Below are 26498 nucleotides of genomic sequence, written 5' to 3'. Positions count from 1 at the left end.
ACTTATAGCAAAAATATCACTTAGTATTTTTTACTTTCACCAAAATTTAAATCTTGTGTATGTTTTTTTTTTTCTCTTTAATAACTATAATAATATCTTTACTCAATTTATACGCACCTCGATTGATTTTATCACATATTTGAATATGAGCATTTCCTACCAACACAAATATATAGTAATTCTATCCCACTAAAACTTAAAATCTCATAGTATTTTACCTTAAAATCTCATAGTATTTTACCTTAGTACATTTTTATAAGAAAGTTATATTCAAATGTGGTGCACTAATTACTTTTTTAAAAACAATAGCAAAATTATTTTTTAAAAAAAAAAGAAAAAAGAAAAACAAAGGCACACAAAAATAGACCAGAAACATGAGTGTCTGAGTCATTCCTAACAATATGACAAAATTTTGAAAAGTGTCCAACTTTGTTTCCTCGAGCCAAATGAAATGTTATAAAGAAAAAAAAGAACATGAAAAGAAAACAATTATTTGAATATTCATATTATTGCAAAAAAAAAAAAACAGTTTAAAAATTACTGTTATTTTCACTGGCCAAAAAAAAGTTGCCACCTTTCTCTATATCCAAGAAAGAAATTTCAAATATGACTAGCTTTTTTTTTTATTTATTTAAAATTCCAAATTTCAAACCGTCAATGGATAGACCTAAAATTCTCCAAATTAACATCCTATTGTAAAAGTAATAATGTACATAAAATCCCTTTTAGTGTTGACAATCAAGAACTTACATGTTCAAAAGATGAAAATAACAAAAATAAAAATGAAGGGAGGGATTGTTAACTTTCGTAACGAACAAGATGAAAGAAAAAAAAAAACTAAAATGATTCTAACATATGAAGAGGAGGTACAGGATTGCACGCTATTAATAAGGCGTGTGAGGTTAGACGACATGAATTATGAGAGGTAGAAAAAAGTCGAAAGTATGATAGAAGACGATTAAACAGATCATGACACAACTCAACCTACACGTAACATTATATAGGAAGATTTAAAAGTAAATATTAAGATAAAAGAGTTAGTAAATAGTCGAATATTATTGCACTTTTGCATGGGAGAAGAGGTACAAAGCTATTTAGTAATTAAATAATTTCTTATTCCTTAATGTGTATTATAATTTCTTACTTCAATCTTGATAATATGTAGACAAGATAATTCTTGCAATCCTACTACGAAAACAATTCTTTTAAGCCAAGAGTTCAATCAAAAAACAAACTCTTTATTCATAAAGATAAAGACAACAATCAAATTTTCCTTTACCCTATTTTAATAAAGATACAAATCAAGTCTACATTCATTCTATCGTCCTCGTACCCTATTTGTATGGATTACACTAATATGTGAAATGAAAATCCAAATAAATTACTGTCCTTGAGCCGAGGATCTATTGAAAACAGCCTTTCTACCTCCTCGGAGGTAGCGATATAAATTGCGTACATCTTACCCTCTCCAAATTTCACGTTGTGAAAATACACTGGGTTTGTTGTTGTTGAATATCCAAGTAAACCAAAGGCCATTTCACATTGGCACAAAATAAACCTAAATAATTCTTGAAATTAGATGCAAAAAAAGTTTTATTTATTTTTCATTTTCTTAACCTAAACTACAACATAAGCAACATTTAACATCAAACAAAACCTATGTACAAAAATGTGAATGTAACAAAAAACCAATGAAGGTGATGATCATTCAAAAATACTAGCCAATATTTTACATCGGTGAAGTAAAGAGTATTTTACAGACCAGAAACAAAAAACAAAATTAAAATTAAAATTAAAATGGAACAAAAAATAAACAAACTTAAATATTTTCTTGAAAATTAATTCCAAAAAAATATTTTTTCTCATTTTATTTAGTTCCAAATACCCCATATCTTTTCACCAAGAAAACTCACAAACTTTCTCACAGAGCCTTTCTCACCACTTTCTTCTTCATCACCATCTACAAAAGTTTCCTCAACCGGGTCATTTTGACCCGACCCGGACCCTGTCCCGGACCCGGACCCTGACCCGTTTTTGTTCAAAGTAAGCTCAGATGATGACTTTTTCAGCTCATTACAAGACCCAACACTACTACTAGATGACCCGGACCCTGACCCGGACCCTAACCCGTTTTGCTTTGATGAGCCGTTTTGCTTTCTTCTTTCTTTTTTGCTCTTTTTGCTATGTAATCCATCTTCATAAGCATCAAGAATCTCATGAATAAGTTGTCTATTTGGTGAAGAATCCCATTTTACCCAATAACTCATGTAACAGCTGAAACAGTAGCATTTAAATGAAGTTACATGGTCAGCACCACCACCTACGCCGCCGCCGTGTGCGGTGGTCATACCTTTCGAATAACCACCGCCGGAGTTTGCTGATTCTGAGCTGGGTGTAGCTGACTTAACTTGGGTCGTCCTCCGATTGCCTGAAAAATCACCGGAAAGTTCATTTTCAGTTCCGCCGCCACCTATGCCGCCATGTACGCCGCCGTTCGCGGTGGTTATACCTTTCGAATAACCACCACCGGAGTTTGCTGATTCTGAGCTGGGTGTAGCTGACTTGTTGTGGGTATTCCTCCGATTACCGTAAAACTCGCCGGAAAAGCTGCCGGAAAGTTGCTCACCACCACCTCCGCCGCCATCTACGGTGGCGTTAACGGAGGTTGAGGCGGCAGGAGGTATGTTAATGGGTGTAGACTTGTGGGTAATCCTCCGATTACCGGAAATCTTGCCGGAAAACCCGCCGGAGAAGTCGCCGGAAGAACAAGAAATGAGATAAGCTAGTACTTCTTTATCTTGTTGAGATAAAGCAACAGCAAGAGTGAAAATAGCAGCAGGTAAAAATGAAAGATGGTCAGAAACTAAAGGAGGAGAAGGATGAACTGTGCCTTTTCTATAAAGTTTCTTCATAATGGAAAAAAATGGAGAATATTTTTGGTTTGTTGAGAGGTTTGAAGGGGTGGGGTAGTTAGGTAGGGTGGGTGGTGTAAAGAAGAAGAGAAGAGGGAATGAGGGTTTGTGGTTTGTGGGGACTTTGAAGTGTTTTTGGTAAGAGAGAAAAGGGCATAGATATTGATGACATAATGGTTTTTTTTTTGGGGCGGGGGCGTGGGTGCGGGGGGCGGGGGCTTGGTAAAAATACATTTATATTTAATTTTATCTCTATTTTAGGAATAACAGAAAAAATATTTTCGAAAGATTTTTTACTTAATTAAAGCATGATAAAAGAAAAACATAAATAAATGACACAGTGCATAAATATGTTTTTTTAACTTTATCTCAAACAATATTTATGACGTTTAATTTTAAGTATGTATAAGTACGCATTTTAATTTGTATAAAGTTGAACAAATCGATATACATATCCTATGTGGAGTCCTATATGATCAATTTTTGTCCTACAAGGCGTTCTACGTGTATTATGCCTTATAAGACGTCTGTGTCTACTTGTTTAATTTTACATAAGTTTAAATGTCTACTTGTGCACATCCAAAGTTAGAGGTCATAGGTGTAATTCGAGATCAAGTTAAAAAACATGTTTATGTATTATGTCTAAGTAAATAATACAATAACTAAAGTAGTGGTTGGTTGTTACATTGCTCATTAACTCTGTGTGAGGTGTGGCTATCTATTATTCGTCGGATAATTTTTAAGAAAGTAGGAAAAAATATAATATCATAAATTAAAAAAAAAAAACATTGTGCGACTATCTACGAACTCTCTATTCTAACTTTCAATCTTCATATTCTCTTGTTTAGAATTATGTCCTCGATAATTAGAAGTTTTTCAATCGATAATAATGATCTTAATTGGATTTAATTAAAGTTACTAAGAAGTCATATAATCAATTTCAACTTGGGATTTAAGGAGGATGGTACACGAGATGAAATAAATAAAAAATAAAACTCATGAGATGAAATATGTTATGGAATTATTTTATTTCGCCTTTCATATTTCATATAACATAATAAATTCACTTATACCAATTGGAGTTCTCCCGTTACCATCCTCGTGAGGGTGGTCTACAAAGTTCACAACTACTCGTCTTACTACAAGACGCTTATCTAGCCAATGCTAGATCTGACTCTATACAAATTTTTCTGAATTACCTCAATATTTCTCACTTATCCAACTGTTGTTGAGCAGTTTTTGAATATCAAACGAATCTCCCAAAAAAATAATTTTAATGTAGCTGATTTCTCCTCTTTTACAATAAATTTCACTATAGCATTCATTGCCCTAGCTAAGTGTTCATCCTTTTCAAATGTACTTTCTATATTTACTATTAATACAAATAATGAGATATATTTTTTAAATTAGCTGTATCTCATATCAAATAATAAATTAAAATTATTTATAAATTTATTTTAAAATTATTATTCTTCTTATCCCACCGATCAAACTTCTTCTTTTTTTCTTTTATAAACTTAGGGGTCGTTTGGTAGAGTGTATTGGAATGTTAATGCATGCATTATTTTAATATGTATTAATAGTATCTTATTTGGTATACCTTTTTACCTTATGTATAATTAATGCAATTAGTTATACACTCTGTTGTGTATTGAGGTGTGTATTATTAATACCTCAAAATTCATGATATTAGTAATGCAATGGATCTAATGCATGCATTAAAATGCTTAAAGACCCTATTACCCCTCAAAAAAAATTTCGCATCCTTTTCAGCATATATATTGAGGGTGTTATGTAAAAAAAAGAATTTTCTTTTTAGAAATTATATAATTCATATTTTTTTTAATATATCGAACCAAACACTACATAAGAAAAATATAAGTATAACTAATGTAAACATAACTAACACAAGCATTACTAATACAAACATTACTAACATACTATATTTTATATTATTCTTATACACGCTACCAAACGTTGAGGGAAAGGGTATTGGGGATTGTTCACCTGTGGGACAGTATATTTTAGCAGAGTTTAGGGGCATCAAAGTTAATGAATTTTGATTGGTTATTTTGTTAGTTTTGATTGGTTAATATGGGTAAGCAAAAAAAGAGAAAGTCTCTATAGTTGGGGGTGACCCTACTTGTTTACCCAATCTAAATGATAAACAATCTGCTTTTTGCAGAATTTTTCCCTCTCTTTTCTCTCACTTCCAATCAATGAAATGCATTTATTAGAAAAATCTAAGAACAAAATGTTACAAAGAAAAAAAAAAAAAAAAAAAAAAAACTTATCTGTTAGTACTACATCAAAATTGAGGACAATTGAACACAACTTGTCATAATTATTTACCATGGTGATCATAAATCAGATTGACTAAGTCGACCATTTTTCAGAAATAATTTACCTATATTCAAAATATAGTTATAAGTATGCTAACGCTTTGCTTTTTAGGGATCTTATTTTGCGTGATTTAACCGAATATATTATTGTTGTTAATGGTGATCGGAAATCAGCTTTACTAAGTCAACAATCATTCGAAAATAGTTTTTCTATCTTCAAAATGTAGTTAGAAGGTATGCGTATACTTTCTTTTTTACGGATCTTATTTTGTATGATTTCACTGAATATATTGTTGTTATTGTTGTTAATGGTGATCATAAATCAACTTTTTTAAGTCGGCAATCTTTCAAAAATAATTTCTCTACCTTCAAAATGTAGTTATAAGGTATGCGTATACTTTATTTTTTACAGATCTTATTTTGCATGATTTCATTGAATATGTTGTTGTTATTGTTGTTAATGATGATCATAAATCAGCTTTAATACGTCGACAGTCTTTGAGAAATAATTTCTATATCTTCAAAATATAGTTATAAGTATGCATATATTATACTTTTTACTGATTTTATTTGGTGTAATTTCACTGAATATACTGTTGTTATTGTTTATGGCGATCGTAAATCTAAGACGAAAAGAAAACAACGAGGCAAAAAAAAGGAAAGTAAGAAAATAAGAATTGAGTTGAATATAGATAAATTAAATAAGTTAAAGTTGATAAATGAAAAAGTTATTTGACATTTTTTTTACTTTCACACGGTCTAATATGATTAATATATTTGATATTTTTTTATTTTCATACGGTCAGACATATTTTGTATTTTTTTACTTTTTTACTGTGGAACACAATTAATATATTTGATATTTTTTTACTTTTACACAGTCGAACATGATTAATATTTGGTATTTTTTTACTTTCACACGACCGCACATAATTAATATATTTGGCATTCTTTTACTTTCGATCAATCATGATTAAGATATTTGACATTCTTTTACTTTCACACGATCGAACATGATTAAGATATTAGGCATTCTTTTACTTTCACACGATCGAACATAATTAATATATTTTGCACTCTTTTACTTTCACATGGTCGAAGATGATTAAGCTATTGACATTCATTTATTTTCACACGGCCGAACATGATTAATATATTTGACATTCTTTTATTTCACGCAATCGAACATGATTAATATATTTGATATTTTTTACTTTCACACGGTCGAACATAATTAATATGTTTGACATTCTTTTACTTTCACACGGTCGATCATGATTAAGATATTTGACATTTTTTTACTTTCACACGATTGAGATTTTTTTTTTTAACTAAGAATAAGATTTGTGTATGTTTCATGCAGAGGCGTCTCAATAAAATTAGTGGCCTAAAGTTAAATTTTAATGGATTTTACGTATATAAACATACATACAAAAATACTACGGTAATAATTTAGAGTTGTTTTAGTAGTTGTTTTGATGTAGTATTATTATAAGATACAAAAGTAAGGGTTAATTAGTCATTTGTTTGCAATGCATTAACTTGGATGTTGTTGTTAAAACTTTATGAGATAATACCTAATTTACCCCCTGAACTATACGTAAAAGAGCTATGCCACACCTCAACTTAAAGGGGGTCCTATTACCCCCGAACTAACTAAAAGTGAAATTTTCACCCCCTCAATGCCTATGTGGCACATACGTGGCACTTACGTGGCACAACACACTGAAGTGTCCACGTAGGCACACGTGTGTGCCACGTATGTGCCACATAGGCATTAAGGGGGTGAAAATTTCACTTTTAGTTAGTTCAAGGGTAATAGAACCCCTTTAAGTTGAGGTGTGGCATAACCCTTTTAGGTATAGTTCAGGAGAGTAATTGGGTATTTTTTCAAACTTTATTTATTAATATAAAGTTTGAGTTGTTTAGTTCAAAGTTCTAAAATACTTCTCGTAAAAAATGAGATAACTTTCTCTATTTTATTATTATTATTTTTTAGATATTTTTTTAAAATGTATTTCACAATCTTCATTATTATTTCAAGTAAAGTAAAAATTATAGAGTTTCCTATTAAAAATTTTGAAGCCTAAAAATTTTTGGGGCCTAAAGCGAAGACTTTACTAGATTTACCCTTGAGTCACCCCGATTTCATGCTCTCTATATTTCATTCGAGAGATTTCACTAAATATGTTGTTATTATATATATATATATATATATATATATATATGTATGTATGTCTGCTCTAACACCAACTTTTTAATCAAGAGGTGAGATATACCATTCATTACAGTATACTCAATGGCAAAGCAATGATTTTCTATTTTTCATGTTTGGTGCCAAATCCACTATATCTTCACATATAATCATAGGTCATAATTTGTAATCATGGTAACTAAAAACTTAGTGTATTATAGTATAATTTTTCAAAATATAGTTTGACACACATTTAACTTTTTTATCTTTTATTTTTGCTGTATAAAGAAAAAGGTTTCTCAATTTTTCTGAAGTGAACAAAAAAAAAATGTGAGTACTAATGATTCTTTATTATATAAGTAGTTACTTGTAGTTATCACTTTAGTAAGATAATTAATAGGGAAAATAAAAATTTTACATTGTTAGTGTACAAAAGTTAAAGAAGAGAGAGCGTTGGAGTAACATAAAATTTGTCTCCACTTAATTTTTTAGGTCACATGTTTCAGCCGTTGATCGACACTTATATCAAGATTATTGTCTTTCTCCACTTAATTTCTAGTTCACGTGTTTAAGCCGTAGATCGATACTTGTATCAAAATTACTGTCTGTCTCCAATTAATTTCTCAATTAATTTCTAGTTCACGTGTTCGAGCCATAGATTGACACTTGTATCAAAATTACTGCTGTCTCCACTTAATTTCTAGTTCACGTGCTCGAGCCGTAGATCAACACTTGTATTAAGATTGTTGCCTGCCTTCAATTAGTTTCTAGTTCACGTGTTCGAGCCGTAGATCAACACTTGTATCAAAATTACCGCCTGTCTCCACTTAATTTCTAGTTCACGTGTTCAAGCCGTAGATCAACACTTGTATCAAAATTACTATCTGTCTCCAATTAATTTCTAGTTCACGTGTTCGAGCCGTAGATCGACACTTGTATCAAAATTACTGCCTACATCACATCCTAATAAGGAATTTCACAGCATTTCAATTATTTTGCCCAATATTTCATAACTACATTTGTTAAATGAGCCAAGAAAAACACATTAGAACATAAAGCAACTTAACTACAAATTTGTAATATAAAGAAAGTTCATCACACAAACACAATTAGGCAACAAATTTTGAATCCAGGAGGAGTTTGATAGCACAAATTTTCGAATCGAATATCGCGCGGATCTTCAAGAATTGCTCTGAACACGAGTCTTGATCCACGATTCCAGGTTCTTCAACTCCTCGTTGTTTATCGAATGAGCAAGACCGGGGTAAGCCTAATGGACATGGTAGACGATAAAGGCTTATTGGTGATACGTTCGTGGAAGAAACAAACGATGTGAGAGACACGAGTGATTACCTTGAATTCGCAAGTCATACCAGCGCGTTCCAGGAAAGGTGGCCCTGCTTGTCCGGCTTCAAACAGTACCGTCTTATCAGCCATACCATGAGACCACAGAATAGGGGTCTGCGCGAAAGAGTTTTGGCATTAGATACTATAACATGGAAACTGGTCAAGATATATAAATCACGCGGAAAGAAGAGAGGCATGTCATGATTCAAATCTTAACACAGACAAAAGCGTGGAATTTAAGTGGAGAATGATAGAGGAGCAGGCAAATCATCCACTGAGTTTCGAATCATGTAACAGATAGACCTCGAGGATTTCTTGGTTCATGAAAACTAACATTTGGAAAATAACATATCTTCCAATACCACCGCCGTACAGGAAAGTGGTGTTGTTTTATGATCGCACTGCCGAGCATTTGGAGATCTCTTCAAGCAACTAGGCGATCAATTAACATCAACATTGACATGACGTCACACAATTTTCTTGTTTACAACGGTAGTGTTCAATCCAGCTTGCGACACCTAGACTAGCTCCATGGTGTACCTCCCACCAACACATATATAGGTCCACCAAGCTTAAAACAAATGGAAAGAAATCACCTAGTGTTTTTGCCTCTGGTGAGATTTGACGCCACAATAATTTTATTTCCAGACAAAACAGAAATGAGGAACAAGTGCTAAATTCATTCAAGTTGTGTTGTACCATAGTGTTCATATATACATCGTAAGTCTAACAACTTACCCTGTCTAGTCCCACGATGTGGACTCTGAGGAGGGTAGAGTGCACGCAGACTTACCTCTGCCTATGAGGTAGGGAGGCTGTTTCCGATATAGACACTCGACTCAAGGAAAATAATCAAATTATATATCATAAGTAGTGAAACAATTAGCAGATCGGGCATCACAATAAGAAAGTTTTGTGAAATCCATGCCCTTCTGCACACACTTAAGATTCCCTTGCAGCAACTACCGTAAGGAATAGATAACATATGCAAACTTCAAAAAATAACAACAACAACATACCTAGTGTATTCCCACAAAGTGGGGTCTGGGGAGGGTAAAATGTACGCAGTCCATGCCACTACCTCCGAAGAAGTAGAGAGGCTGTTTCCGATAGACCCCCGGCTCAAACTTCGAAAAATAAATTTTAGAAAATTATAGAAGTTTCAGGCAATTACCTTTTTAGCTTCAGGAGTTGTTTGCTCTAATATAGAAGAATTAAAGGGGACCCATCCGCTAAACACGGCACCTCCTCCCAGAGTTTTTGGGTACAGAAGAACGCTTGCTAACGTCAAGGCACCTATAAAATAAGATTTAAGTATAGTTCGAAAGCTTCCGGGATTTAATAGCAATAATCAAACTTGTCACAGAGAGAGTGAGAGAGACCTCCTTGACTAAATCCACATATGAAAACATTATTAGGATTAGTTCCAGCATCGATCTCTTTATCGATCATTGCATGAACATTCTTAACCGCTTTGAGCAAACCACTTTGATCGTTTGGCGAACTCTGGTACAAGGTATTAAACATTAAGTTTTATGTGGAGACAATATCAATGAGCATAAGCACAACTATTTCTTTGTTTGTGAAATTCTAGGACAACGGAAACATATAATCTTGATGGAGATAAAGTAGACTATTTCTGGCATATATTATAAAATATTCGATGATATGCTGGTGTCCCGTATGACTATACGAGACATGTTATAGTTAATTGCCTATACGTCAAGTGGAAAAAGTTTTCCGTATAGTAAGTTCTATCTTGGATTGCTAAGTTTCATCCTTGCCGATAATGCAGCTGGGCATGATTACATGGAGCATTTGAGAAAAGAAGAAAGAGATACGCGTAATGAAAGTGGTGAAAGAGAAGAACTTACAGGTGACACTGGTATTTCATGAATGTCAAACCATGACGGCATGATAGCACCATCTGCAGTAAAGTAAGACAGGAACGATTTAACATTTTAGATATTATCACCACTATTAGAGTGAAAAAGTTGGCAATGCTACCAGTGCAGCAGCCACATGCAATGAAGGGGAATTGAGTCTCCTTCACCGGAAAGTACTGTGTAAATCGGGTAAAAACAAACTTTCCATACATATATAAGATTTTTGAACCCCTTTAGTACAAGAGAAAAACAGGTTCAAATCCCAGGAGTGGTGTTTCTGGATTTTTCTGTAGCTCCTTGTCGGAACTTCTGCCTCCAGTATCGAATGCTATGAATTACCGAAACCAATTCCTTAGCGTATCCATTTGGATAATGTTGTTGACATCCCGGTCACTTAGCTACAGCTATGCACGGGATCCGGGAAAGGGACGGACCATAAGGGTCTATTGTACACAGCCTTACCTTGCATTTCTGAAAGAGGCTGTTTCCACAGCTCGAAACTGTGATAATGTAAATTTTTCTTTCTTTTTTTTTTGGGTTAAATTGTGTGATGATAATTAATGGAAAAGATGAAAAGGTTAAGTGTCTGGCGAGAGCAAATTCTGGGGAAGAACCAACAATCATACTGAGAACAGTTGGAACACCAGATAGGTATAACATCTAACAGAAACTTTACGATATAAAACTTGCTTAAACATTATTGTCCCAGTAGGCCCATTCTCTATGTATGAATCGTAGGAGTAGGAAATGCCGTAGGTAAAGCCGTCCAGTACTACATCAGCAAGTCCTCCATGTATTGCATTCACTCATCAGAGAATCCTATTTCACTCCCATCAGGGAAATTTTCCTTGATTTCAAATCTACATATTCTCTCGTGGAAATAAAAGGTCCCGTGAAAAAGAAAGCGAGACCGGCATTAGAGTACTTCAGTAACCAAGATGGTTTTAAAACTCCTGTGTTCTTAAGAACTCCCGTCCACCATTCTTGGACAAAACTTTATGGAGTGTTTTTTACCATCATATCACTTGCACCTAAATCACTGCCACGATAATCTAGTCCTTAAGAAGCTATAAGTAACATCTTCATACGTAATTGTGCACTAACAAAAGTTCCTAAGCAAGCCTCTTGGATGGTTAAAAAGATCTTTAACATGGAGAAATATGCCAAGTCTGGACAGGGGCGGACCTACGTTATAATTTGGGGTGCTCCGGCACCCACTAAACTCGACGCAGAATAGGTATAATTACATAGAAAATATATGAAAATAGGTATAAAATATATAAAAACACCCACTCAAACAAAAGTTGGTTGGTTTCGAACCTCATTGAGCTCATTTTTTATTTTTTTCCAGCTTTTTACTTTTTTAAGCACCCACTATCCTTAAATTCTGGGTCCGCCACTGAGTCTGGATATGCAATCCATCATTAATAGGGAAGGGGGGAGCTGCCAGATTAAAGCTGCCTGCAAACAACTAAGAGGAGAGTTCACAAATGTGCCTTGGAAAGGACTAACGTGTCGCAATGCTAAATGTCCAAAACATACTTTCATACGGCGGCTTAGTCTACTTGGGAAGCTGAGAACTAAGAATAGCTTGCTCCAATGGGGCATGTCTATCAATGGCGCCTGTATATTATGTGGGGAACACCCTGAAACCTTGCAACACCCTACTGTTCAATTGCGACTTCTCTAGTAAGGTGTGATGGGCTGTGTTACGCTGGATGGGATGGCAAAGAGACATCATGGCCTGGGAACGTGAATGGAGATAGGTACTCAAACACTCATTGTCTAATCACATCTCCCAACACTCCTTCGGCTTACCTCTACCTCTCCCCAATACTTCTTCGACCTACCTCTACCTCTCCCCGATACTTCTTCGACCTACCTTTACCATTCCTCATACCCACCATACTCAACCTCTAAAATCTCCACATTGGCACACTTGCACATCTTCTCTTCACATGCCCAAACCCCACCAAGTGGTAGGCTAAAAATGGAATCTTTATGCAATTAAAACACACCATTTGACCCAAAATTTCCAATTCCGTATTGATCACACAGAACCACTAGAAACAAATACAATACAAAACCAGTAACATAGACCAAAAATGGAATCTTTATACAATTTCAACTTACCATTTGGCCCAAACACATCAATTCCACAGTAATCAAACCAGAACCAATAGAAACAAATACACAACACAACCATTAACATACAAACCCCATCAAGGAGCAGACCAAAAATGCAATCTTTATGCAATTAAAAGAACATCATTTGACCCAGACACGCCAATTCCACACTTATCACACCAAAGCTAATGGTAACAAACACAACACACAACCAATATCATGCAAACACCATCAAGAAGCAGACCAAAACTAGAATCTTTGTGCAACTTGAACATACCTTTTGACCCAAAAATGACAATTCCACACTGATCACACCAAAACTAATAGAAACAAATACAGCACACAACTTGTAACATGCAAACACCATCAAGAAGCAGACCAAAACTGCAATCTTTATGCAATTTGAACATACCATTTGGCCAAAAAATGTCAATTCCACATTGATCACACAAGAAACAAAAACATTACACAACCGGTAACATACTAAAAATGGAATCTTTATGCAATTAAGAGAACACCATTTGACCCCAAAAAGCCAATTCTACACTGATCACACCAAAACTAATAGTAACAAATACAACATAAAACCAGTAACATGCAAACACCATCAAGAATCAGACCAAAACTGAAATCTTTATGCAATTTAAACATACCATTTGGTCCAAAAATGTCAATTCCACAGTGATCACACCAGAACCAAAAAGAAACAAAAACAATACTCAACCAGTAACATACTAAAAATGCAATCTTTATGCAATTAAAAGAACACCATTTGACCCAAATAATAGAAACAAATACAACACACAACCAGTAACATGCAAACACCATCAAGAAGCAGACCAAAACTGGAATCTTTTTGCAATTTGAACATACCATTTGGCCCAAAAATGTCAACTCCACACTGATTACACCAAAACTAATAGAAACAAATACAACACACAACCAATAACATACAAACCCCATCAAGAATCAGACCAAAACTGGAATCTTTACAAATTGAACATATCATTTGGCCCAAAAATGTCAATTCCACACTGATCACACACCAAAACTAATAGTAACAAATACAACAAACAACCAGTAACATACTAAAAATGGAATCTTTATGCAATTAAAAGAACACCGTTTGACCCAAAAATGCCAATTTCACACTGATCACACCAAAACTAATAGAACCAAACACAACACAAAACCAGCAACATGCAAACACCATCAAGAATCAGACCAAAACTGGAATCTTTTTGCAATTTGAACATACCATTTGGCCCAACAATGTCAATTCCACAGTGATCACACCAGAACCAAAACTAAAACTGGAATCTTTATGCAATTTAAACATACCATTTGGTCCAAAAATGTAAATTCCACATTGATCACACCAAAACTAATAGTAACAAAAACAAGACACAACCATTAACATACTAAAAAATGGAATCTTTATGCAATTAAACAACACCATTTGACCCAAAAATACCAATTAAACCAACTTACAGTTGCAAGTAACTGGATTAGAAGGAGCAGAAGGAAAAGACCATTTTGTATTCTTGAATTGAGGGGAAGTGAACAATGTCTTAATAGGTTCATTAGCAGGACCAGAATCACCTAATCCATGTAACCAAAGAATGAAACTTCTAGCCATAACTTCAGTTTTTTTAGTGGAAGATAAATTTGTTGGCTCAAAAAGCAACACAAAATAAATGGTCAAACCAAAAGTGATTAAGAGAACTATAAAGGGTTTTAGTATTGGAATGAATTTCATTTTTTTGGTCTTCAATATTGATTATTCTTGTGTATTTTATTATAACCTATAGTTTGGTGGAAAATTTGGAGGTATTTTATTTTCTTTTTGCTTGCTCTAATTTTTTGTAAAAATAAAAATAAAAAAATTCCAAATTATTACTCATTTGCTACAAGTTTTAAAATTTTAAAAGTTAATAAAATAAAGCCTCATAATTTTTCTTTGAGTTAAACATGTGTTTAGATATAATTTTTATTCTCAAATATAATTTTTAATTTAATTTCAAATTATTTAAAATATATATATCGCATTTCTAGAGTCCGAACACATGTTGCGTGTTGTATATCATCAAATTATAATTAATAACCTCTATTAGCATAATTTGTTATTTATTTGATGACCCTCGATGCAAACTAGAAATTTATAAAGATAAAAAATTATAAAAAAAATGAATTTTGAATTAATTTTAAAGGTATGAAAAAATTATATGATAAATTGGTAGCATTTAATATAAATACTTCATGTGAATAAGTTTTTATTCATTTTTTCTTTAATCAGGTTTCTACCTCTTATTTATCCATGTGACAAGTAAAATTATTGTCATTTATTGTCATGTGATTAAGAGGTCGTAGGTTTAAGTCGGAAAAATATTTTTTAGCATAAATACAAAAGATAAAATTAGACCGCATCCAATGAACTTTTATAATTCCATTCTTCCCCTAACTTCGTATATAACAAAAGTTTTAACACACATTTAACATAATGTGACTGCACTATATTATAGATCAACCAAACAAAACTTAATTATACAACAAAAAGAGGATGGACCATTACAAAAGATAAATACTACAAATTATATATCAATAGTGTAATTTGTGTAATCTCATTCTGCCAAACCTATATAGTAGAAAATTAATTAATTAACAAGTTGATATTTTTTTTTTGTTTTGATAACCAAAAGTCAATAATAAAAGTGAAAATAACAAAATGATCCTTTTTGTTTGGGTATATTCAAAAAAGTAACTTAAATATATTATTTTAATTTCCTAAATTTTGTTGAGTATGTATGTTTTAATCCCTATCAAATATTCAACAAACTCTAGCGATTAAATTTAACAAACGTGACCTTTTTTTAAGCAAAAAATCACATTTTGAGATTTAATTTTTTTTCTGCAATTTTTAAACGACTGATTCTTTTTAGTGTTTGTATACATCTTGCTAACATCGTCTAAATTGCCTTGCAAGTTTTACATCTATATATTTGTTAAATTCTTAGCTGTTGTTCTATGGTGCAACTGAATTGATAACGAAGTGAGAAGCAGAATGGAGAAGATGAGGAAGAAACTGAAACTGTACTACATTACAATTGATCAATGAGAATGAAAATTACACCCAAAATATCTTTTTCTCTCACCTATTTATGCTAGCTAATAACCGACTCTCATAATTACAGATTCTATCCTAACTAATTAACCAACTCTGCACCTAGCACTAAGTAGTTGCCAGCTCAGCTTTAGCTATAATATCAAGGTACTGCAGTGCATTTAGTTAATTCCTCAACCCCCCCTCCCCCCCCGCCCCCTCAAGCTAGGAGAAATGAAGATGTTCGTCATCCCTAGCTTAGACAACAAATACAGGTGCTGAAGGATAGTAAGCCCCTTTGTTAGAATACCAGCAGGTTGGTCTGAAGAAGGTAAATACTGTGGTTGTACCAAACCTTGTTGCACCTTTTCCCTAATGAAATGACAATCAATGTCAGTATGCTTAGTACGCTCATGAAAGACTGGATTTGCAGCAATTTGAAGAGCTGATTTACCGTACCGTCACAAAACATAGGAACTGGCAAGAGAACCTTAACATCCAACTCTTTTTGAATAAACCAACAAGCCATACAATCTTAGCGACAGTGGAGGCAAGGCTCCAATATTCAGCCTCCGTTGAACTTCTTGAGACAATAAATTGCTTCTTAGATTTCCAAGAAATCAAAGAAGAACCAAGTTTGATCATATAACCAGTGATTGACTTCCTGAAATTTAGGCAAGATGCCCAATCAGCATCACAGAATGCAATCATAGTATCATTAGATTAAGCAGCCATAAGAAGACCAAGACCAGGCGCACATTTCACATATCTAACTACCCTCATAGCAGCTTTCATATAGGACATTTTTGGAGAATGCATGAATTGACTAAGACTCTGAACAGCAAAGGACAGGTCAGGTCTAGGAACTGTCAAATACAGAAGTCTACCTACTAATCTTTGATAGGTACTGGGGTCAGGAACTGGTGGATCATCAGTGATACCAAAATGAGCATCATATTTTGTAGATATAAGTTTGTTATGCATCTCAATAGGTGATCCTGTAGGTTTGGATCCAGCTAGTCCAACATCTGATATTAGTTCCAGGGCATATTTCCGCTGGTGCATCAGTATACCATCAGCATTCCTGGCAAACTCTATTCCCAAAAAATATCAGAGATCATCTAAATCTTTAATTTGAAAGGTTTTTTGTAGAATTTCCTTAGCAACAAAAATCAACTGAGGGTCATTACCAGTGATTAAGAGATCGTCAACATAAACCAAGATTATCATAGTGTGATCTCCCATTTTTTTGGTCGGTAAGGAATGATCCAAAGGGCTTTGTGTGAAACCAAAACCAGTTAGTGCAGTGATAAGTTTAATGTTCCACTGTCTTGAGGCCTATTTGAGCCCATACAATGACTTTCTTAGCTTACAGACGGGTTGCACACCAATATTAGTAGCAAAACCTTGTGGTAAAGTCATAAACACTTCTTCATTTGGGTCACCTTGTAAGAAAGCATTGTAAATATTCATTTGTTGAATTTTCCAACCTTTAGCTGCAGCCACAGATATCACAGCCCTGACAGTTACCATTTTTACTACAGGGGAAAAAGTTTCTTGGTAATCTATTCCCTCCTTCTGATTATAACCTTTTGCTACTAACCTAGCCTTGTATCTTTCAACCTCACCATTGACTTTGTACTTAATCTTGTAAACTCATTTACAACTAATAGCCTTTTTTTTCTTGAGTAAGTGAAACAATATCCCAAGTATTGTTATCTTCTAATGCTTGAATCTCCATCTTCATAGCTTCTACCCATTTAGGTTGAGCAGCTACTTCTGCATATATTTGAGGCTCAGTTTTCACTAATACACTATTAATATAGGCTTGGTATGCAGTAGATAAATGATTGTATGCAGGGATATCTGAGATAGGGTAGACACAATTTCCAGTTGACTTTGTTGTTGTAATAAAGTCCTTCAACCATATAGGAGATCTGCTACCTCTAGTGGACCTTCTTTTTGAATCGGGAGGTTATGTAGGAGCAGTGATTACATTTTTTGCTGGAAGAGAAAGTGCATCCTCTGTAATTATAGAAGAATCTGTAGGAGCAGCATCTACAACAGAATATGAATCAGGTGTTATGTCTCTAATGTCATGTGCAGTATGCTTGACTGGTAAATCATGAATAATAGGAGGGTCTACAGCTTTAACAAACATATCATCTTGAAAAGAATCAGATGTAGAATCCTGCTGAGAAAAGGAAAATATATCTTCAAAGAAAATAACATCTCTACTAATGAAGAATGTTCTGGCATCACAATCATACAACAGATAGCCCTTTTAATCAACTCCATACCCCATGAGAACTGACTTGATGGCTCTGGGAGAAAATTTATCTTTAGGCCTGAGATTGGTTGCATAACAAAGGCATCCAAGAACTCTTAAGTGTTGTAGAGAAAGTGGTTTTCCATAGAGTACCTCATAAGGGGATTTATCCTGCAAAATAATGGAAGGTATTCTGTTTATGATATATATAGCTGCAGTAATGCATTCTCCTCAGAATCTGATAAAAATGTGGCCTTGGAACCTGATTGCTCTCACTATTTCTAATATATATCTATGCCTCCTTTCCACAACTCCATTATGTTGTGGAGTATAGGGGCATGAACTTTGATATACAATTCCATAATTTTGAAACAATTCTTTACAATTGTTATTAAAGAACTCTATCCCATTGTCGGATCTAAAATACTTGATCCTTTTTCCAAACTGTGTTTCAACTAAAACTACAAAATTCTTGAGAACAACAATCACATCAGATTTTAAATGCAACAAATAAGTCCAAGTCCATCTAGAGTGATCATCAATTATAGAAGAAAAAATCTCATTCCTTTATGTGTTGAGACTTTATAAGGACCGCAGATATCCAAATGCAACAGATAAAAAACACAAGTTGTTTTACTAGTACTAATAGGAAATGGTATTCTTGTTTGCTAAGCTTGTGGACATATATCACAATGATCAAGTTTGAAACTATTGATATTATCAAACACAGTTATTTTGCTTAGTACTGACATAGGTGCATGTCCCATTCTTTTATGTAACAAATGGCCAGACAATCTCTTTACTGCTGCTAAGGATAGACCATCCATATGTTTCTTCTTTGACAACAAAGTATAGAGTCCATCTTCCTCTTTACTAATCTCCTTTACCTCCCCAGTGAAGAGATCCTGAAATATACTTAATCCAGGGAAAAATGTGACACAATATTTGAGTTCTTTGGTCAATTTTGACATGGACAACAAATTGAACTTAAAAGCTGGAACACATAATACACCATTAACAAACTCACCCTTTGACATATCATACTTTCCAATTTGAGACACAGCAGCAGACTCACCATTGGGAAGCTGGACTCCTCCTAGACTGTCAAGTGACATACCATCTTTGATCAATTTATCATTACCAACTATATGATTTGTTGCTCCACTATCAATAATCCACTTTATGGAATTTTGTTCAGAGTCGGCAAATACATTACCTGTCATATTCATATTTGCATCTCCCTCCTTGGATTTGTTTATGATGTTCATGAGCTGGCAATACTGCTCTTGTTTTATTCCTATAAAGTTAGTACTGACATTTCCCAGGTTGCAATTTTTTAACCACTGCATAACCTGGTATTGTTGCTCCTGACTTAGTTCTGTAGTAAAATGATCACCAACTGCTATATTAGCCTTCTTTTTTCCTTTCTAATCAGATGGGTAACCAATGAGTTGACAAACATCAGTAGTGTGACCAATTTTATGACAGTGATCACAAGTTTGTAATTTGTTACAAATCTCCTTTGTATGTCCTTTTATGTTGCAGAAGTCACAATATAGTCCGACTACTGCTTGGAATATTTGTTTTCATATGTGGAGCTACCTCTTCGACCATAACTGGTGTTGTTGTTGTTACCACCACCTCTTCCAAAAATTCCTCCACCATATCCATGATTAGTTCCTCTTCCATATCCTGGACCATTTGTTCTACCATCAAAACCAGAATCACCACTCTTATTACGAGAAAATAAAGTAGTTGGTTCAATACATTCCCCTCCTAGGTAGCTACCTGCAGCTGCAGCCTTTTGACTCTCATCTTGAATTAACATAGCGTAAGCTTGATTAACGGTAGGAGTGGAAATCATCATAAGAATTTAACTCCGAGCCTGGCTATAACTTTCATTGAAACCTAAGATAAACTGTAATAATCTCTGGTTTAACAGATGTGTAGTGTAATCCCTGGACTTGTCACAATTACATGAAAGAGGTGAAACAATCAAGTCAAATTCATCCCAAAGGTCCTTGAGTTTGAAAAAATATGTGGATATAGTGGAAACACCTTGTGTAAGAGTGCAAATTTCTCGATGTAAATGATATATCCTAGTGAGATCTACCTTATCAACCCGCTCCTTTAGATCCATCCATACTTGAAATGCATTTGAGCAAAATAGAATTCCACTTAGAAGATGCTTACTTACATTGCTGGTTAGCCATGAAGGGACCATTGCATTGCATCAATCCCATTGTTCAGCCATCTCCTCAGTATAATCTTCTTATTTTACTGTTCCATCGATAAAACCTTGTTTATTCTTCACAAGTAGCCACAATTTCATTGCACAACTCCATAAAGCATGATTTTTCATTCCTGTAAGCTGCATCCCCACTTGGACTGCTTGGGGAGTATCCAAAGCTCCGAGATACAGTGGGTGGTTATAACTCAAAGTATTAACACTCCGAGGAGCTTGCGATGGCGATTCTGCCATGAATCCTCTGCAACTCGATCTTTAAATTGCAGCTGTGCGAACAAAAAATTACGAAGAGATTTGTTGATTTCGCATCAACCAATATTGAAATCTGTTAGATCCACACACTCATGGCTTTGATACCATGTTAAATTCTTAGCTGCTATTCTATGGTGCAACTGAATTGATAACGAAGTGAGAAACAGAATGGAGAAGATGAGGAAGAAACTGAAACTGTACTACATTACAACTGATCAATAAGAATGAAAATTACACCCAAAATATCTTTTTCTCTCACCTATTTATGCTAGCTATTAACTGACTCTCATAATTACAAATTCTATCCCAACTCTGCACCTAGCACTAAGTAGTTGCCAGCTTAGTTTTAGCTGTAATATCAATGTACTGCAGTGCATTTAGTTAATTCCTCAACAATATTAAAGCTCAAATTGCCTTCCTCTCTAGTTGTTATCGTTTTCTTCATATGGCAAACGTTATCCGTCGCTTGCACTATATTATTCGATAATAGCCTTTGGTGTAGTTTCAATTATTATTTTTTCAAGTTGATGTATATTGTGTTTACTTGAGTCGATGGTCTATTGAAAACATTCTCTCTATCTGATAAGGATAATATTACACGCTAATAACTGTCTCTTCTAAATCCACCTTGTGAGATTACACTGATATATTGTTATTGTTATACTATTTTCGACGTCTAATATAGATATTTGGATTTGACCTACCTTTTATAGATTTTTTAATTACATACTTCTTACATAATTCATGACTAATTTTAACAACCATATGGTTAAATATTTGATGGGATGAAAAACACTTATTTTAACAAACTTAAAAGGCAACAATCAATCAAGGCAATACTTAAGGTATTATTGTTAACATATACTAAACATGAGGGACTATTTCTATCATTTTCTCACAATAATAGAAATACAATAAAGATTTTATTTTTTTCCATCACATATTATACAAAAAAATATTATACAGAAATAAAAAATTTCACTTTCATGGCGACTTCAAAGCTCCAGGCTCTATGGAATCATCCTGCTGGACCAAAAACCAGTGAGCTTTTTTTTTGCTATTTTTTGTATTTTTTTCCATTTATTAAAAAAGAAAATTCAATCTTTTGCTTAGATTTTTCAATTTTTATTTTTTTTGCTTGGATTTGGATCTAGTATTTGACCCTTTTTAGTTTTATTACTTGATGTGTTTTAATTTTGTTTTTTGTATATTTATTTTTATTTGTTTTGTGATTTTGGCTGTTTGATTGAATTAAAATTGGAAAAAAAAGAAAAAGATTGGATTTTTAGGTGCTATTTTTATTGTGTATGGTTGTTATATTATCATTTATTGAATGATATAGTACATCAAGTTGATGTAGATTGTCTAATGAAGGGGTTATAATTTACAGATCTGTAAATTGAGATTCTAAAAATTGGGAAAAAAGGTAGATAGATAAAAAAAGAATTATGGAAATTGCTCCCTTTTTTTCAATTTATTTGGCTGGTTTTGACTTATCGCGAAATTTAAGAAAAAAAGACTACTTTTTGAGTCTTGTGGTTTTAACCTGAAGATATGTAGAATGTATCAAAATGTCTTTTAATCTTGTGCTCTAACATCGGTCATCTGGAAAGTTGAAGTTAAAGAGTTGTCTAAAAGGAAAGAGACATTGTTTTTGAAACGAACTAGAAAGTAAAGTAAGACAAACAAATGCAGTTTGTTTGGCTGGTTTTGACTTGGCGCGGAGTTTGAGAAAAAAGAAGACTTTTTGAGTGTTGTGGTTTTAACCGGAAGATGTGTAGAATGTACCAAAATGTCTTTTAATCTTGTGGTGTTAAACTGGTCATTTGGAAAGTTGAAGTTAAAGATTCGTGAAGAAAAGGAAAGAGACGTTCTTTTTTAAATGGACTGGAAAGTAAAGTAAGACAAACAAATTCAGTTTGTTTGGCTAGTTTTGACTTGGCAAGGAGCTTAAGAAAAAAAAAAAGACTTTTTGAGTCTTGTGGTATTAACCGGAAGATATGTAGAATGTACCAAAATGTCTTTTAATCTTGTGCTCTAAAATCGGTCATTTGGAAAGTTGAAGTTAAAGATTTGTCAAGAAAAGGAAAAAGACGTTCTTTTTTAAACGGACTGAAAAGTTAAGTAAGACAAACGAAGTGAAATAGAGGGAGTCACAATTTTTTGTTTTATTGGTAAGAGTTTCTTAGTCTATCGGGAACAACCTCTCTACTTCATCTGAGGTAGTGGTATGGACTGCGTACACTTTACCCTCTCCTGACCCCACTATGTGGAAATACACTGGGTATGTTGTTGTTGTTGGTAAGAGTTTCTCAGTCTATCGGAAACAACCTCTCTACTTCATTTGATGTAGTGTTATGGACTGCGTACACTTACCTCCCTAGACCCCACTCTGTGGGAATACACTAGGAATGTTGTTGTTGTTTTACTGGTAAGAGTTTCTCAAAAGCTTGTGTCTTAGGCCATAGGTTCGACTCTTGTGTTAAGCGAACTAACTATGATATTTAAGTGGAGATGGTAAGGGGCTGGTCCATCATCCCCGACTTACGAAGGCTGCGGTTGGACCAAAAGGGCGGCTCCAGACAGAATTTTTGGCATTAACGGGAAAGTTTGTTTGAAGCTGAACAGTCCATTCGCTTGTTCTGCTTCGGCAAAGATTATGATTCACATCTTCAAGTGACTTTTGATGCTTAGTTACAGTTACATTCTGTTTAATGTTTGCTCGAAGTCCTTATTAAATTGGTTAGGATATGTATGTATTTGGAATGAAATGAGCTCGAATAGAGCGAAACGTTTATAGAACATTCATATGATTGATGTCAACTAGTTGATTGATTGATAATGTAATGCATTTGTTGCTGCATATCAATGGGTAATCATCTGTAATTTTCACCAAGAAGATTGCTCCCGGAGCTATTCCCATGCTCCATGTCTCTTGATAGTTAACATTGTGTAGATGCTGTTTTCTTTACTCGTACATCTTCTCGAGTCTCACAAGCATCGATTAGTACAGCTTATGTTAGAAAGAAAGTAAGCTGAAATTTTCATCAAAAATATAAAGTAAAGTAAGTTCTTGAGATTTTTTGTATGTTCAGAGAAAGCAATAGAGCATATGAGGAAAAGTTCGTTTTTTTTTTAATTAGCAGTGTATCGACTGCTGATATGCAAAATTAAATGACTAAGCATTCATAATGGATTAATAGTTTGACAAAAAGTTTCTTCAATTTTTGTTTTTGTGATTCTGTTGTAATGTATGGATGTTTTTCTACGATGATTGGGAGGCTGGGAATCATTTAAATGGTTGGCTAAAGTTGTCGTTCTTTGAGCTCACCTATAGCCACTGCGCCGTATGTACAAACATACTTTTTTCTTGTTATTTTGCATTTTCAGGTTGGTATATTTTCTTGTCAACTTCTTTTGTTCACCGATTCTTTCACTCGTTGTGTTCTTCTAGTTCATTTCTGGGCGCCAACCTTCAAGTGGGGCATCAGTATTGCAAATATTGCAGACTTTGCTAAACCTCCCGAGAAGATTTCATATCCTCAGCAAATAGGTATTTCTCACGTCTTGCATTATTTGATCTTCTTTTTTTCTCTCGATATATCATGTATCCCGAAAAATATGTCAATATGCATCATTGGTCATTGTTGTCAGGCTTAAACTTTCTACGATGTATTATCTTCCATTTGTTAGATCAACTAGGATTTTTGTTTCTGTTTGGCTTTAGTTATAAGATAAGTTATTTTGGTTATTGCAGCGGTTACAGCAACTGGACTTATATGGTCTCGCTATAGTTTGGTAATTACTCCGGTAAGTTCAATATTACCCTGAATCTCAGTACAAGTTTATATTTTTATCGTGTTAGAGTGTGATTAACAGGCAATAAATCCTTTCTACTTTGTATTCAGCCGAATCTTTATGATAAGTAAATTATATCCTTTTCACATTTCTAATTTTTATTAAAATCCTTTATCACCGTGCCTAACACTTTACCTTACAACAACAACATACCCAGTATAATCCAACAAGTTGGGTACGCAGGCCTTACCCTACCTTTGCGGAATAGCGAGGCTGTTTCCAATAGACCTTGGCTCAAAAGAAAAGTAACAATTTACCCTATTGGGGAAATAAATAGATAATAGTAAAATACTGATAGGCTATCATCACTAACGGCATCTGTGGGCACTCTTAACAGTGGTTGAAAATTTATCTTATATGTTCTTACGGAGTGCTTTCATTGCTTTTAGTAGTTCAAACTTGCAGCAAAATAGTTACCGAGTATGGTTTCTAGACAAGGTCAGATGTTAAAAGTGAAGACTAGTTGAGGATTGGGGAAAGGTTAAGAACTGAGAATTGCACCGCGGAGGGGTTGAACAGTACTTTTATTGTTGAAATGGAGCTGTGTTCTGTTGCTCTTTCCGCCGCCAATTCCTCTCGCAGAGGCTAGGGGGATGGGGTTGGGTAGTGTGGATTCCTTGATTGGCGACTGCAAGACAGTTAAAAAGGAAAGAAGAGAGAATAACATCCCCGCACAACCTGCTTCAGATGGAGAAAATGGTGAGACCATCTTGCGGGGAGCATGAAAATTTGTAGCATGATACAATCTCCACGGCATCAGCATATTATTTAGATGAGTTACCTTCAAACAATCTCGATCTTAAACAATCTTGTTCATATATTGACGATTTACTTATCTTAACTGTCCTTTTTTGGGTTTCTACTTTTTAATTGACTGTAAGGCTTAATATCTTGAAAGGCTTAACTATAACTTATCATGATACATGAGTTAGCCCCCCGGGACTTTGCTCTAGTGGTAAGAGTGCGACTCGTGATGTGTGGATTAGCGCACATCACTAGTTCAAATTATGCCACAGTTGAAAAGTCCAATATTTAAAATGGAGAAGGGTAGACGGACAGACCCCATTATCCCCGACTTTCAAACCTGTACTCCGCTGGCCCTCGGGAATCTTCAGTTACCAATAAAAGAATCCAAAAGAAAAAAGCTTTTTGTCGAGTATTTGTAATGAACGGAGTTTAGTTTAGTTTTCCCATTTTGCATTACGACATTGAAGATACTTTGAAGTTTGATGCAAGATTTCTCTTTACTCGAACTTTCTTCTTTACTAGCGTCTTGGTTTATGGCATCGTTTTCTCTTTATCATGTAATCCATAACTCTGAATTGCAGAAAAACTGGAACCTCTTTAGCGTAAACGTGGCAATGGCTGGAACAGGCTTGTACCAGCTCTCACGAAAAATCCGGTGAGTCAGTTCATGAAAGGGTATCCCATGATAGCTTTGTTTTTTTTCGTTTACACAGTCGGTTTTTTTTCTTGATTCAGTAGGCATTCTTGTTGCACCTATAACTAAGTTCGTTTTTTCTTTAACCGCGATTCAGGCATGATTATCTCAACGAGGAGCAACAACCCGCGCTAGCTGAAGAATGACGACGAAAAATGTGATTTGTCAGGATTATCAAATTCCTAAGCTTTGAATGTTTTCCTATGCAATTTGATGTTTTAGTTCTTCTCTGCTCTGCACTTCTTGTGATACTTACCACTGTCAATGTGGTGATTTGATAAGTGATTGAGTGAATTAATCACAGTTGATTATTCATTTTTCTGTGTCAACTTAGTCGAGGTCGACTATATGAATCTCTTTTTTTTTTTTTATAACCATGGTGTTCGGGCTAGCTTAACAAAGGAGAAGAAATCACCTAGTATTTGTCTCTGCTGAGAATGAATTGAACTTGAGACCTCATGGTGCGGATTCCACTTTATTATTCATTCTGAAGGGACAAATGTCGTGTGGACGTAGAAGGGC

The 26498-nt window shown here is 34.2% G+C and overlaps 4 protein-coding genes across 4 annotated transcripts; 1 reads left to right on the top strand and 3 right to left on the bottom strand.

Moving 5' to 3' along the window:
- Positions 1-1678: 1678 nt before the first annotated feature.
- On the bottom strand, positions 1679-3064 carry LOC107851258 (GPI-anchored hemophore cfmA). Its single transcript, XM_016696206.2, has one exon. The coding sequence runs from the start codon at positions 2910-2912 to the stop codon at positions 1872-1874; it is 1041 nt and encodes a 346-aa protein (XP_016551692.1). The 5' UTR covers positions 2913-3064; the 3' UTR covers positions 1679-1871.
- A 5348-nt stretch (positions 3065-8412) lies between these two features.
- Positions 8413-14703, bottom strand: LOC107851401 (probable carboxylesterase SOBER1-like). Its single transcript, XM_016696398.2, has 6 exons — positions 14300-14703; positions 10670-10722; positions 10178-10301; positions 9970-10091; positions 8802-8909; positions 8413-8718 (listed from the first exon to the last, which is right to left on the bottom strand). Exons 1-6 carry the CDS (start codon positions 14565-14567, stop codon positions 8629-8631), a joined length of 765 nt encoding a protein of 254 aa, XP_016551884.1. The 5' UTR covers positions 14568-14703; the 3' UTR covers positions 8413-8628.
- A 1419-nt stretch (positions 14704-16122) lies between these two features.
- LOC107851845 (retrovirus-related Pol polyprotein from transposon RE2) lies at positions 16123-21064 on the bottom strand. Its single transcript, XM_016696944.2, has 2 exons — positions 18928-21064; positions 16123-18348 (listed from the first exon to the last, which is right to left on the bottom strand). The coding sequence occupies exons 1-2, from the start codon at positions 19524-19526 to the stop codon at positions 18294-18296; spliced, it is 654 nt and encodes a 217-aa protein (XP_016552430.1). The 5' UTR covers positions 19527-21064; the 3' UTR covers positions 16123-18293.
- A 488-nt stretch (positions 21065-21552) lies between these two features.
- LOC107851453 (mitochondrial pyruvate carrier 4) lies at positions 21553-26291 on the top strand. The gene is made up of 5 exons (XM_016696477.2): positions 21553-21718; positions 24132-24230; positions 24435-24487; positions 25864-25937; positions 26074-26291. The coding sequence occupies exons 1-5, from the start codon at positions 21664-21666 to the stop codon at positions 26120-26122; spliced, it is 330 nt and encodes a 109-aa protein (XP_016551963.1). The 5' UTR covers positions 21553-21663; the 3' UTR covers positions 26123-26291.
- Positions 26292-26498: the final 207 nt, after the last annotated feature.

The sequence above is a fragment of the Capsicum annuum genome, chromosome 12 (assembly GCF_002878395.1).
Source record: "Capsicum annuum cultivar UCD-10X-F1 chromosome 12, UCD10Xv1.1, whole genome shotgun sequence".
Taxonomy (NCBI): domain Eukaryota; kingdom Viridiplantae; phylum Streptophyta; class Magnoliopsida; order Solanales; family Solanaceae; genus Capsicum; species Capsicum annuum.
This window is presented reverse-complemented; position numbering and strand designations above follow the sequence as displayed.